We start from the raw sequence: 16,487 nt of genomic DNA on the forward strand, positions 1-16,487 counted from the left end.
GTTTTGTGCTAGAAACCCAGACTCTACACTTTTGCAAATTTTTCTGCTTGTCAAAAAGTGAATCTTAGTTTCCGGAGGGGCTTTTCCCAGCGCCAAGGGACAGATTAAAGAGGGAAAGAACTGCCAAGAATTCTTGCTAAAGAGGACCGCCCTAATCATTGCTGGAAAAGCCAGGTTTTAAGTCCCTTGCGGAAGCGAAAAAGATCTGTTTCAGTTATTAAGTTTAGGGGCATGGCATTCCAAGATTTAGGACCGAGATGAGAAATATCGGCCGCCCATCTCTGCTTGCTTAAATCTCGGGACAATGAAGTCACCTTTCCCCGAAGATCGCAAAGAACTGGGCTTGTAGGCCTGGATAAGATCCTGTAGGTATTTAGGGGCTGAGCCTTGTTTAATCTTGAAGATGTGACATAGCACCTTGAATTTGATTCGGCTTGTGATCCTGAGCCAATGAAGATCATGAAGTGCTTGGGAGGCAGACAATCTCCGAGGGACATGGCGAAGAAGCCGTGCAGCCGCATTCTGTACAACTTGGAGTTTTACTGTTGTTAAATCAGCTCCAAGATAAAGGACATTACCATAGTCCAGGCGGGAGACAACCAGTGCCTGGACAACAGTCCTCTGTGTAGAAATGGGGAGCATCCAAAGGATTTTTTGCAGCCATCTCCAGGTGGCAAAACAGATGGAGGCCACCTTTACTACCTGCTGCCGCATCGTGAGCTTTTTGTTTATTGAGGAATTGGAGATTGCGGACCTGAGCAACTGGTTGGGGGGTAAGGCCCATATCCTTGGGCCAATGTTGGGGGGGGCCCCATAGATCTCGGCCCTTTCACAGGATCATAGAAATGCCCTCTGCAGCAACAGCAAAAGTAGTACTACGGGAGTGGCTGTCTGGTCCAGCACCTAAGGTGTTAATAGTAAATGCATTACATTATGATTCTGTTATATGCTATGTCATTTGGAGCCCATATATACCATTACGTTTCTTGGGTGGGAAATAAAAGCATTTCACTTTTTTGAATGTACATGATTTGCTTTCCTTTTTTTTCCCCGTCTCCCTTTTCACTCGCAGTGTGCTTGGCTATATTGCTCAAGAATGCGTTTACTACAGTGGAATAGTTAGTTTCATAGACTTTCACAATATGAAAATTACATAGGTTGTTTGGATCTCTCTTCTTACTGGTGGACGGATCCAACTGCATTTGAGATCCCCACGACCCTCTCGTTTCATCCCTTCAAGTGCTTTCCAGAGTTACTCAGATGCTTGAGGTCTCATTAAATGAACCCAGGCAGACCAGTTATTGTTTATTCGTGGTACATGCTCTGGAATGTATAATTTGTTGCACTGCAGCAGGCCTTACTTTTTTTCTGGTGCATTATTCTACGAAAAATAACAAGTGATTAAGGTTGGGAGTCAATATTGACACTTGGCAGAACTGTTGTTCCCGTTGAATTAATAAATCAACCAGCTGTACTTAAATTCATGGATGCAGATACTAAGTGTTAGGGTGAGTTGGTTGCATGAAAGGATTATCAACTCAATTAGCCTGAAACATGGATGTGTACTTAACTTCTGTTTTCATACTTCCCAGTTTTTCCAGACAAGGAACAGCATCAATGGAATTTTCAGTAAAATTGAAGGAAACCCATATCCGGGCTCTGCTATGTTGGCTATCTGGTTATTGAATTTTAACCCCATTTGGATTTTACTATGCCGTTATAGTTTTGGCACAATATAGCGAGAGAGAGAACATTTTCAGGATTAATCCAGGGAAAAGCAAAGTTGCAAATTTGGAAGGGAAAAAGCAGAAGCACATTTCATTGGGTATGTGTTTAAAACGTGTCAATATCTGAAATCTTCATTTATAAAATATTTTCTTTTCTAAAGTCCACTTGAGAATTTTTTTTTCAGTTCACTTTCGAACCATAATGGTTTACGATATATTCGCTTGGCAGTGGGTGGAAGTAATGGCATTGCTTCAAGGATGGTAAAGGAGTCTAACATTCTACCGATGGCACAATAAGGAATAGAATGCATTTACTGGTTCTCTTACAGAACTAGATGTTTGCTATCTGTGTCATACTTGTGCGGGGGCACAGGGCAAGCAGGGGCTACTGGACCCTAGCCGTTGTGGTTGGGATCATCTACCCTTTTCCCCTCCGCCAAAGTGTTTACTCATTTGGTTTGTAAAGAAATCAGACGTGCTGATTTTAAATAAGTGTTCCAGATAGGATATAGATATGTTAAGGGAAGGTGAGACATTCTATATACTGCAGATGGGTAAATGTCAACAGTATCCTCAAGAATCCCATAATATGAGCAGTTCAGTGTTCTAAATCTTGTCGGAAGGATACATCTGGTAAGCCATGTGACAATGGAATAGTCTCTCAGTAGTGGTCATCGCCGGAGGGGGATAACGGCTCCATCATCTCTATATTCCAAAGGTAAATGTGCCACTGCGCATTTGGAGGGGGTCATGATATTTCTAATAGAAAGCCAGTGTTAGCTATGTGCTTCTGAACAATTCAGCATCGATAATCTATCTTCTGTTGTCTGGTGATTTAGTAGTCGTGTGTAGATCCAGCAATATGGAATCTGTATCATTCGACTGGTAATGGGTCATGATGTCACTCATTCCTACTAGTATCTCTCTCCACTTGGGCTTGATGTGTGGGCAGTCCTACCATATATGGTTAAAGTTACCCAGCAGTCCTTACCCTGCCATAACATCTCCGACTGATGCATGGGGTGTAATGGGAGGTTAACTGGGCAAAGATACTAATCGAACCTAACCTGTATCGCACTTTATTCCCTTTTTGTACTACAGTGGTATTGCCACATGTCCTATGAAATATGACCTTTTTGTCCTCAAGACGCACCCACCTATTCATATATGCTCATCTGTGGTTCGCCTGTGATCGTACCGTAAATGTTGGACAGGGTGCTCTTCTGCCCCTGGGCTTTACTATGTTGCGATACAGCTGACATGAACAGACAACGTCTCAAATCGCTTAAAATATTAGTCTCCATTTGGTTAACAGCAACTCTGGGTTGCAGCATCTTATTTCAGAGTCGTAGTACATCAAATAGCTTTGGAAATTAGAGTAATTATTGCAATTGCATTATATAGCCTTAAAATGCAAAAGATCACTTACAAATTCACCCCGTACTTTACTATTGAGAAAGGAAAACTTGTACAAGAACAGGGAATGCCTTTTGTAAGCAGAACTCTTTAAATCACACTTTCAACCCTACCAACAAACGCCATTCAGATCATTCTTGTGGCGATTGCAGATGACAGCTCACAAATTATAATTTTGGCCTGCAGATGGCGATTGGAAACCACGTCCAGAAGTTTGGAGATGGTAACTTGTCTCCGTAACATCCCCCTTTCGAGTGTTCCCAAAAGGGTGAGAAGGGCCCCACACAAAGTTTGCGGCATTTAAAAAACATTTTGTGTGGCAAGAATGGCAAAATTACGGGACAAGAAAATACAAATTATGGAGCATGTTGCCACATGTACAGTGACAATGTTCTTTTTTTTTATTTTAACACAAAAGCAATCTGCATATAAAACCAGCATTGCTTAAGAGCGGATGCTCCTTACACTCAGCGAGTGTGCTCAGATGGAGTGACAGGCGCCGGAAGGACGGAAGCAATGAAGGGCGGAGGTGCGAGCGAGGAGGCAACAGATGGCCAACAAAAAGCAACAATCAGTGACAGCACATGCACTGTCTAGGCTCGACTGATAAGAGAAAAAGAATCCTCCGAATTGTTTTTTAAATACAATGTTTCGCCGTGGCCATGAAGGAAATTTGTGGCCTACTTCTTACACTCCTCAAGGAACATTGCCAGAAGCTTTGGATAGTTTGCCCTAGTTTCACCTAGGGGGTAATGTTTTTGCCAAGATATCGAGTTAGCTGTTACCCACATTTAAATGGTATTTTTAGGTCTCGACTGTCGATGCGCATGCGCATCGAGCTTGCGAGACTATGGGGGCTTAAACACTCTTTAACCAACTTGCAAGGAATCGTGGCGATTCCTTGCAGTGCACGTGAAATTTAAGCTCAATGCGCATTGAGTTTAAAAGCGCGTGCACATGCCCCCAGCCGCCTGCCTTGCACGTCTTTTCCCTCAGCCGCACTCCTCCCACACCCCCGCTCCGCCCCCTCCCCTGCCTGCCGTGTCGCAGCCCCCTCCCCACTCTCTCTCCCAGCACACCTCCCCCTCCACCCTCCAGCATACAACACGGAAATCAGGCTCCGCCAGCTCGCCGATTTATTTTAGTACCAACCAATTGACAAGTCGCCAAACATATGCTTTACTTGAAGTTTGAATTATTTTACTTAGCTTGGGGCTGACGATTATTTGACAGTGAGCGCGACACGCATGAAAGGGTCTCCTTGAAGGAAATTCAGTTTCTTCAACAGGCACTCCGCTCCGCCCGCCCTCCCCTGCCTGCCGTGTCACATTTCTTCAGGGCACCTCCCCTCATCACTTCCCCAGCAGCATCTGTTCCCCAGCCTGCCTAGAGCAGCTCTTCCTGCTCCGCCCTCTCCCCACTCTCTCTCCCCTCACGACGCTCCGCCCCCTCCCCACTCTCTCTCCCAGCACACCTCCCCCTCCAGCATACAACACGGAATTCAGGCTCCGCCAGCTTGTCGATTTATTTTAGTACCAACCAATTGACATGTTCCTTTAACTTATTTAAAACTACCATATTTTATAAAACACAATTACGCCCAAATTATTTACTCATCACTTTCGCGGTGGCAAGTCTGCAATTCATGAAAGGGGGAATGGGAAGTCACCAAACATATGCTTTACTTGAAGTTTGACTTATTTTACTTAGCTTGGGGCTGTCGATTATTTGACAGTGAGCGCGACACGCATGAAAGGGTCTCCTTGAAGGAAATTCAGTTTCTTCAACAGGCACTCTGCTCAGCACCCCACCCTTCCCCCACACGTGACTGCTGCCTTCTTTTAAGCTACAAATGAAGCATACTTACTAACACTCAAACCTTCCTGCCTGAACAATTACCTTAACCGGCATATTACACCAGGCTCCAGCACGTGTAACGTGTGGAGTTCAATCTCTTCCCTAAATGTCATTTCAAAGTCACATCTGAAAAGAGCTTGCTTATAATGTATAATGGCGCTGACGCATGGCTGATATAGTTCACGTGATAAATAATGAGAAACTTGTAACTTTCATTGTTTTACGCACAATTTCCGCAGGAGCATGATAAAAATTAAAACGTAGGAATTTTTTTTAGGCTAACTGATCTATTTCACCCTCCCACCTCCAATTGATGGGCCAACAAATGACTATTAAAACACGGACTGAATTATCTCATTTTGTATAATTATAGTCACAATCCAAATGCTGGATTTAATGCGAGCAGCTTAACAAATCTACAAGAACCGCATTTTCGAATTGGAGTAGTGGGTCTCAATTTCGCATATGCACTAAAGGCACAGTGCTCACAAACTCTCAAAGGTTATCACGAACAGTAATAATCCTAATAAATATGAGGTCACAAGGGGAAATAGGAAATGGGGTCCTTTTCGTTCAGTCATTTCTTTCTGGCTGGCTGGCCTGCACTACAACAGTACCCAGTTCTTTTTAAGTCCTGCTAATAATCGTTTCCACGTGCTAACTTTAACTGATGTGCAACTTCACATGAGTAAATGGAACACAGCTGTGCAATTGCTCATTAAACATCCACCACCACCACATCCACCATCCACTCCAAATCCACCATCACATCCACCGCCACATCCACCGCCACATCCACCACACCCACCACCACCACATCCACCACACCCACCACCACCACACCCACCACCACTACATCCACCACCCCATCCACCACCACCACCGCATCCACCACCACCACCGCATCCACCACCACCACCGCAACCACCACCACCACCGCATCCACCATCACCACATGCACCACCACAACCACTGCCACATACACTGCCACAGCCACATCCACCGCCACCAGATCCACCACACCCACCACCACCACATCCACCACCACATCCACCACCACATCCACCACCACATCCACCACCACATCCACCACCACATCCACCACCACCACATCCACCACCACCACATCCACCACACCCACCACCACCACACCCACCACCACCACACCCACCACCACCACATCCACCACCACTACATCCACCACCCCATCCACCACCACCACCGCAACCACCACCACCACCGCAACCACCACCACCACCGCATCCACCATCACCACATCCACCACCACATCCACCATCAACTCCAAATCCACATCCACCACCACATCCACATCCACATCCACCACCACATCCACATCCACATCCACCACCACATCCACATCCACCACCACATCCACCACCACATCCACCACCACATCCACCACCACATCCACCACATCCACCACCACCACATCCACCACACCCACCACCACCACATCCACCACCACCACATCCACCACACCCACCACCACCACATCCACCACACCCACCATCACCACATCCACCACCACATCCACATCCACCACCACATCCACCACCACATCCACCACCACATCCACATCCACCACCACATCCACATCCACCACCACATCCACATCCACCACCACATCCACATCCACCACCACATCCACATCCACATCCACCACCACATCCACATCCACCACCACATCCACCACCACCACATCCACCACCACCACATCCACCACCACCACATCCACCACACCCACCACCACCACACCCACCACCACCACATCCACCACCACTACATCCACCACCCCATCCACCACCACCACCGCAACCACCACCACCACCGCAACCACCACCACCACCGCATCCACCATCACCACATCCACCACCACATCCACCATCAACTCCAAATCCACATCCACCACCACATCCACCACCACATCCACCACCACCACATCCACCACCACATCCACCACACCCACCACCACCACATCCACCACACCCACCACCACCACACCCACCATCACCACATCCACCACCACATCCACCACCACATCCACATCCACCACCACATCCACCACCACATCCACATCCACCACCACATCCACATCCACATCCACATCCACCACCACATCCACATCCACCACCACATCCACATCCACCACCACATCCACATCCACCACCACATCCACCACCACATCCACCACCACATCCACATCCACCACCACATCCACATCCACCACCACATCCACATCCACCACCACATCCACATCCACCACCACATCCACATCCACCACCACATCCACATCCACCACCACATCCACCACCACATCCACCACCACATCCACCACCACATCCACCACCACATCCACCACCACATCCACCACCACATCCACCACCACATCCACCACCACATCCACCACCACATCCACCTCATACACCACCTCATACACCACCACATACACCACCACATACACCACCACATACACCACCACATACACCACCACATACACCACCACATACACCACCACCACATACACCACCACATACACCACCACATACACCACCACTTTCACCACACCCACCACCACCACATACACCACCACACCCACACCCACCACACATCCACCACACCCACACCCACCACACATCCACCAACACCACCGCATCCACCACCACTGCATCCACCAACACCACATCCATGACCACCACTGCATCCACCAACACCACATCCATGACCACCACTGCATCCACCAACACCACATCCATGACCACCACTGCATCCACCAACACCACATCCATGACCACCACTGCATCCACCAACACCACATCCATGACCACCACTGCATCCACCAACACCACATCCATGACCACCACCGCATCCACCAACACATCCACCACCACTATATTCCCCAGATCCACCACGTGTGTGTGGGTGTGTGTGTGTGTGTGTGTGTGTGGCTCTGTGTGTGTGTAGGTGCAAATGCAATGTGCTTGGATTTTCGTCACAATAAAATACACTGAACATAATCTTCACAAAACTTATTTACAAACGTTTAAGGTATTGCCATTATAAATTAAAATAACTTTAAGTATTAATCATTTACAAAAATAAAAGCCATTGTGATTTGTAATATCAATACATCTAAGTCACGTAAATACAACACACATTGCATTACAAATGCTATAGGTGTCACATTTGCGAAAGTTAAAACTATTGACATTGTAAGTGACAGCTATTAATTTTGCTATTTTAAAAACCAACACATAAATAAAAAAGTGTCATTTACAATAACAATCGCTCAAACTTTCCTAATGCGAGACCTATTGCATTTCCAATGCTTGTTTTCTGTTGGTGCTTCTACCCTTCTCAGTTTGTCAACTTAAAGATTTTGAACAAGCTTACAATGATCTTGCCACTTTCTTGAACATTTGCAGAAGCATCTTTATCCTGGGTAAATAGGCCTCCGGAGAAGTCCGCGTTAACAAGATATTATTGGACATCAGAACCAAACTGAATTTCCTTGCTATCATTTTCACCCCTGATTTGATGAGCGAGCTGCTAAGTGCAAAGAGGAGAGGAGAAAGGGCAGCCTTGCCATGTATCTGCGGTAAGGGCATGCTATCCTTTCACTTAAGCCAATCCTACAGTGGACAGTGGAACCCATCCTTCGCCAGTGAGAGTGAGATCAAGCTCAGGTAGAGGTTGACTAGTACTTTCTTGAGGGAGACCCTGCTACCTGGTTGAACACATTCTCTATGTCTAAAGATCTAAGTATGAAGGGCACCCTTTAAAAAATCCAGATTGGTCAGAATATACAAGCTCTGGCATCCGCATTCAGCAGGGGATAGACCTATATAGTGAACATGATCTGGTTTCCTACCGTGTTATGGGAAGAAGTGTTACATGTGCTTCTGCCCCTGCGATTGGGGTGAGTGGGGCCCAACTATTTGATCATTCACAAAAGTTGCATAGCATGTTGAAGTTTTGAGCGAAGGTTAGTGTGAATGTCTTATAGAAGCTACTGATGCAGCAGTCTAGCCAGGAGCCTTGACTTGTAAAATTAAAATTTTCAGCCGTAGTTACAGGGCTCTCACTATCTTCCCGCTCTGCAGATTTTTAACTGTAAAATAATTAACTCATAATGGAATCTGACACAAATTACGCAGTATAATGCTAGTGTCCTAATCATGAAATTCCTTTAATTTTTCTTCCGCTAATAACATTTCCAATGATATCTCAGTGACATGACTACTTTTCAGTTTAACTAGCATGATGATGATGTCCCCACTTTAATCCTCTGATCATATGCTGCCCTCTTAAGGTGGAACAATATCATCTCTGTTTTCTAAGTAACAGAAACTTCACATGTACCGGTGAGACAAGTTTCAGTACCTAACCATGTCTGTAAGAGCGTTGCTATATAATTCCCATACAGCCAACTTCAAAGTAATTTTCTGTTGTTCCCATTCGGGTTTCTCCATCTTTTTTATGCAAGCAATATTTAATTACCTTGCCCTTTGGGAGGTCTTTCCAGAATACTATCTTGTTAATTTCCCCTGTCGCCTTGATACTGAACTAATCCTCTGTTTTGGTAAGAGTTTAGCATTAAGGATCGGCTCTCTGAAGACTGACAGTTTCACAAATTGGAGGAACTTTGACCATTTGACAGGGAGGCCAATGTGGGATGGATTTGGGTCTTGTCAACAAATTGCACAAACACACTACTCAATCCTTGATTCGTTTTGATAGATATGCTAAAGTGTGGCCTGTAATGTGCCTGGTTTCTCCCTCCAAACATTGTACAGGCTCACCTCCTTGGGTATAGAATGCGCTGTGTTTCATAAGGCATCAGAGTGGGAATTGGAAGCCCTTGAACTATGGTCATCAGTGTTCCGAACCAAATTTAAGTTCCGTTACCACCAGGCCGCCCTCTGCAAATCCTTCTTAATTTTTGTAGAAGGGTAACATGACCAAAGATTGAATGCTGTTACCATGATTGCAGTGTCTTGTAGACAAATTACCATAATCTATATTTCTTATCAATCATTCTACTCAGAGGTCTAAACTGTAAACACCTATGGAAGGTTATGTCATTGTATTATGTGTTGACTGAGAAGCAGCAAGCTCGAGGCTATTGGCTGCATTTGAGACTCGTTGCTTCTTCACAAGGGCATTTCCTGAACTGCATCTGTCCTAATTCAGTTTGTTGGGAATCGCCAAACAATACTCCTTTTACTTAGGGGAGTTAACAACTTTAACCATCAAAGAGCTAACCCTTTTATATCTGTAATCTCTAAATCCTATAACTGATTGCCGCTTTTGGATTTACCCATAATGGCCTAAATAATTCTTTGTTTCAAGGTGGTTGGGAGTAAGGCCTTGAAATATGGAGCATTAGTAGGTGTTGAATGAGACCTTTCTAAGACTTGCTATTTTTATTTGTTGCTGTGCAGCTTTGCTAGGACTTCATTTGATTTCTGTGTCCTGTTCTGCAGCTGGCCGTCTCGGTGGCCTCTGTGCAATAGTACCTCAGGGTTGTCGCTCCCCACCACAATAGTCGTGAGTAAGCCCACCATTATTGCACCTCGAAATGTAACCTCACACCCTGCTGCAGTCCTTTAACTTGCAAGTTGCCCCACCAGGAGCTATTCCCAAGTCTTTCAAAGTCAAGACTGAGGATGTGAGGATGTAACCCCACGGTACATAAACTATAATGGAAGGTGCATCTGCACCAGTATTAAACAAATATCAGAAGACAACAAGAGAATAACGTAGGAGGCGAGCCCGCACTCCTCAAGTATACTTGCGCGGCAAGATACAGCTTGTAACAATGATTCCAAAGGACTTCTGACCACACTGGCTCTTCGTCGGCGCTGTTTGCACAAACGATATCTGACCACGCAGGCTCTTCGTCGGCGTAGACAACTAACAGCACTCTGACCACACTGGCTCTTCGTCGGCGTAGTCAAAAGTAACACAAACTCCAGTGAGGACAAACCAAAATGCTAGCGAGAGAATCCGGAACAAGATTAACAAGCCCCGTTATGTTCCGTAGGTGGAGTTTAAATAAGGTCCTCCCATTGTCTCAACCCCCAGCTCCGTATGGCCTTCTGGGACTTGTAGTATTTCCGTAAGGGGCGTTCAGTACGGAACCTTTTGCATCTGGCAAAGTCGACGGTGGCCATCGCTACATCAACTCGGGCCTTCAGAGTTCTCAAAGAAATTTCTAGTTTTATAGCTGATTTTTGTGACGACGGATTATGTAAATGATTGAGAAATGTTTGTACTTTTATACTTGCATATCTGAATAAAGACCAATGAAACAAACAAAGCTAATGTCATGCGCTCAAGACATATTTTTTAAGCATTGAGAGAGACTGTTTGCCGAAATCATCTGCATAAATAAATGTATTCGCGTCACCCTGCGAGTGCCTATTGGAGCTTTGATGTTTATCGTGATACCTACCATCACGTTTGGAGGCACCCACCTAAAGAGTTCAGCAGTTGTAGGTGGGGACTGGAGATTATATATCTATCTTGTAATCTGGTACCTCTAATCTAACCCTTCCCATGTCGAACAGCCATGGAAAGTCTTACCACAGTCTATAACTTTATACTGCTCTACCACCGTAGTCCCCAAACCTTACTAATGTCGCTTACCATTGGATCCATACCTTTTGTACTGACTCCTACGTACTGTCACTAATTGCTTGTATTCCCTCCCATTATAGACTCAACCAGTTCCCCCTCAACATCTCTGCACAGGCTCCATATTCCCTGTCCTGTCCTGTCCTGCTCTAACTCTACCTAGTCCTTGCTTGCTTCTCCCCTCTCATCACAGACTCTTTACCCCCCTTTTTAGGTCTCTCCTGACCCAGTGCATGCGTTGGTCTGGTGAGACTTTTAGTAAGGACTTTAACCCCTTCCATGCTCATGACGGAACGGTTCCGTCATGAGCGTCGGTTGAGCTGTGCTCATGACGGAACCGTTCCGTCCTGAGCCGATAGGCTCATTAGAACCTTCAGCACAGCGCGAAAATTTACGCCGCGCTGAAGGGGTTAAAAAATGCTGCCATTTCCGGCCTAGAGCTTGAGTGCATGTGCGCGCGCTTTGCGTGCCTCGCTCTGCGCCTCAATTACATTAAAAGCTATGCTCGAGTGCCGCGATTATAGCAAAAGTAAAGAAATAGACAAAAACATCTATTTCTTTACTTTTCCTATAATCAAAGAAATAAATGTTTTCTATTTTTTGTGCTATAATCAAGGTACTTGTGCCTTACTTTTAACATTAAAAGTGAAGCGTGGGTGCCGCAATTATAGCAAAAAGAAATACATGTTTTTTTCTATTTCGTTACCTTTCCTATAATCGCGGCACCCGCAATTCACTTTTAATGCTGAAAGTAAAGCGCGGTGCCACTCTCACTGTGCACCTCAACTCCTGTTCTTGTGGCAGTTGCTCCTTCTCTGCTTTTTCATATAGGCTGCTTACTTTTTTGCCTCTGTGGGCAGTGCCAGGCTAGTAAGCAAACTGTCTCTAGCTCACTTCCATTCCCAAACTCCCTTTAGCCCCTTTTCTTCCTGCACTCCTGCAGCCCTGTAAATTGCCCACACGGTAACCTCATACTATTCCTGGAAGTGTGCTGTAAAGCGCTGAATTGCACTTGTCCTGGGCATAATCCTGGCCTGATAGTGAAATGATAAAACAATACAAACCATAACGGAAATCCGATAAATGAAGACTATTCTAGTTATCTTTCTTTTACAGCTGAGTAAAGTGGAGGCATAAGGTTTGCAGTCGGCAGGAACTGGTGATGGAAGGTAGCAGTTGTGTCAAAGGAAGCAGGAACATTGCAATGCTCTAAATGATGATGGGTCACTACTGTGGATATACATGACACCATGTGAACTTTACCTGGCTGCTGTATGGAGTGGTGTGAAGCAAGATCATTGCATAGATCTTTGGTATACCAATATGTAGGTCAAATAGTGAGCCTTCAGATAACTAATTGAGGGGTTATCATGGCTGATGATTTTTGCTGTTTCTTCAGAATGACTCTACTATAATTTCATTGGTTGCCTTCGAACAGCGCTGCTTCAACATATCCATGTTAACAAGTCATTATTGCCACTGGGCATACACTTGCACCTTCTGCAACATTTAGTGGCCACAGTTTGCATTAAGACCCCAGCAGAAAGAAAGTCAGAACTGACCACCAAATAAAAGAACTAGGCACATGTTTAAATATGATTAAATATATTTGTTTTTTAATGTTTCTCTGTGTTTAGGAGAAGAAGCAGCGGCGAGCTGAGAACTTGAAGAGGCGCTTGGAAAATGAAAGAAAAGCAGAAATAGTTCAAATAGTAAGTGTTTTTTCTGCCTTTCCACATCAGGTCTGTTACCTTATTTGTTGTTCATCAGAAGATTTTTCATTCTTACTGTTCCAAGCATCAGCCAGCTAATCAGCATGGTCTTTCTGTCTACATGGAATCCATCATTCCACAGATATTCCCTTGGACTTGTTTTTAGGTGTCGCCTGCTAGAAATCACATGTGCTATCTATTTGCAAGCTTACACTGGGCTTAGAGACTTCACATGTTTCACATCTTTGGCTTCATTGTCATTCTCAGTTGCTTGCTTTTTATTCATGAACCTTTGTGGGCTTTACTTCCCCTTTTTGCATTTGTCCTTTCCCTAAAGCATGGTCACATTACTTGTCCTTCCGCTGCTCAGTTTTCAGGTGTTACTTTTTCCTTTTTAGGTTTTCCCTACACCGTGCTTGTGAAATCTCTTGTAATGCAGGGGGGGGGGGGGGGGTAGATTCTTAAAAGGTGCTTAGAGCCCACCTATTACTTACTTTTACTTAACATTGGCTATCTCCCACATCACTCGTTGCTTCTGTCTTTCTATTGGTAATTGGCTTCTCCTGGCCTCAGATTTCCTCCTTGGATTAAGAGTCTCAGTCCAAGCCTTGGCACTTGTGGTCCGTATCCTTCCACTAGCCACAGGTACTTTAAAAAATATATATATATTACATTTTCTACATGCATTCAACAGAATGCATGTATCTGGTGTCCTCTCCATGCATCCACAGTCTGCTCCTTAACCCTTGGCCAACCCCCCAGCTCTGCTCGACCCAAATGTATTGGTGAGATTTATGAGCATCAGTGTCCACATCTGAGGAGGTCCATGCTAACCCCAGAGGCGAACTATTTATGAATATTGCAGACGTTAGGTGACTGCTGTAAGATGGCGGGCTGCTGGCCGCAAGTTGTAGTTTACTACATTTTTTCTTGTGTTCTCTAGACCCATCCGATGTCAGTGACCTCACATTGGTTCTCCCAACCCCCTAAACAAACCTCCATGTTTAATTAGATCTGAAGATATTGGAGCACTTTATGAGAGCACCAGTTATATTACTGAAATATGGTGTGGTTTAAAAAAAATATAATAGTTATTTAAGGCACTGGGGAGATTACGTGATTTGGCCAGGATCACAGAATGTCCAGCTGAGATTAAACTAGATTCCCAAAGTCTGCAGTTCTTACACTTATGCCACATGTTTATAATAACCATAACTAGAAACCGTTGACAAAGCCAACCGGTTCCAAAGACGAGACCGTTTGGCTTTGCCAATGCTTGTTTGTCATTTTGCCTTTTCGCCGACTCCTGCCCACATCCTATTCTAATTTTGAACGTCCTTGTGTTTCATATGCTCTTACATTGATATTTTTACTTCCACTTTGTTTTATATACCTTTTCTTTCTTTCTTTCTTTGACCTGAGCGCCATGACTCTGTGTGTCAGTATGCCCTTCTCCCTCTACTTGTATCTCCCCTCTGGTTTGTGTCTTGCTGTCTTATTTGCCAGTTACCACAACTCTTCTTTTTGTTTGGTCTCGCCTCTGGTCAGTCTCCATTCACTCTTTCATAGGCATGCTTTCTTTGCGAGCGATTTAGAATTTATATTAATGTCTGGTTGGTAGTTTTTAGAGGTTGGAACTTTTTAGAGATGCCACTGAATCTTTGTGTTGTTCATTATCTCAGTTTGCAACTAAAGTGCCTGATTGCAGTGCAGAATCTCCGGTTGTCACTTTGAGGCGTTATGTTTCAGCTCTAAGCTTGCCCTTGCCTGTACATGACGGCATTGCTTTGGAGCTCTGGTCCACAACATTGTGCACAATAATGGGAATAATAATACTGTTTCACCCTGCTACTCTGGCTCTCTTGCAGTCCTGTTTGAGCTGCTGATTTATCTTTCTTTATCTTGTTGGTTGGTGGCCTCCCTTGTTTGGGGCCTTCTCCTTGGGCCCCTTTCCCTTCCTGTGTTGCTATCCCAGTTCTGCACCCATAAAACGCTTTGCAGCATGTGTAATTCATGGATATCCCTCTTCCCTTTTAGATCACGAATCCTGCCAAGCTCAAACGAGCCAAGAAGAAGCAGCTTCGACGGGTCGAGAAGCGAGACACACTGGCTTTGCTGAATCGTCAGGCTGCACACAAGAAAGGTGCAAGCAAAAGGAAACCCAAAGTCCTGGAAAAGCCTCTGGCAGAGCCGGAGCCAAGCATGGGCTGACTGCTGTGACTTGGAAGGAGACATTCACCCTTTCTCTGCCCAGACTTCCTTTGATTCGGAACTGCACGCTGCTCCTGGCATAAACAGGTCCACCAGATGCTTCTGATGCCTTCCTTTGCACATGGGCACCCTGATTGATGTCCTTCAGGAGTAGGTTTAACCCTCTTATAGAGGTGCGAAAAAGTGCCAGTATTATCTGGTGATATGCAGAAATATTTGTGTATTAAACGCTATATTCATTCAACCCGCTTTGTTTGTTAATTGTAGACCGTTAACACCAATGGTAAAAGCACTACAACCAAACGGCTACACTTCAATGTCTGAGACTGTGGGTGTTATGGGTCAAATATGATGTATACAGCTAAAGTTTGAGTTGTTGGCCTTGGGGCCATCTTCAGTACTTGAGTAGCTGATCTGCTTTCAGGTGTATTCGCAGATGGTACACAACTAATTTTATGAGGTCTAGATGTTATCTAAATTATACAGGAGACCTGGCCTCCACCTTGGGGGTGCCCAGGAGTGGACGCCTCACAGGGAAAGCCAGGATGGGTTCCACAGCGGTATTCGTACAAGCGCCTTACAAGTGCCTTGAGACCCATGCGGGTGAGTAGTGGGCTATACAAGTATCAATTTACAAATTATGTGGCACATTTTTAACCATTTAAGCTAGAAACATTTATGGCCTTTTTAACAAAGTTAAAATTGCACTTTTGAGTTCGTTTTTTTATTCTTTGTTATTCACAAACTATGGGGTCACGTTTTACAAAGGGGAGGGACTGAGTATTTGGGACTGAGAACTCTGCACATAAAATGTTCGGCCTGTCCTTTCTTTTTAAGTGCAAGTTTACTTTTGTGCATCAGGCCCATGATTATTTGTAAATTCTATATATTATCCTAATTATTTAAG

General features: G+C 44.9%; 1 protein-coding gene across 1 annotated transcript in view; it reads left to right on the top strand.

The window, feature by feature from the left end:
* LOC147734924 (coiled-coil domain-containing protein 86-like) overlaps positions 1-15,824 on the top strand; it is a 36,797-nt gene extending 20,973 nt beyond the window's left edge. Inside the window, exons 3-4 of the mRNA XM_086953106.1 lie at positions 13,295-13,369; positions 15,407-15,824. Of these exons, the coding sequence (XP_086809232.1) occupies positions 13,295-13,369; positions 15,407-15,580 (249 nt within the window). The 3' untranslated portion in view covers positions 15,581-15,824. The remainder of the gene's footprint in view (positions 1-13,294; positions 13,370-15,406) is intronic.
* The last annotated feature ends 663 nt before the right edge of the window (positions 15,825-16,487 follow it).

Source organism: Lissotriton vulgaris, chromosome 1_2 (genome assembly GCF_964263255.1).
Source record: "Lissotriton vulgaris chromosome 1_2, aLisVul1.2, whole genome shotgun sequence".
Lineage (NCBI taxonomy): Eukaryota > Metazoa > Chordata > Amphibia > Caudata > Salamandridae > Lissotriton > Lissotriton vulgaris.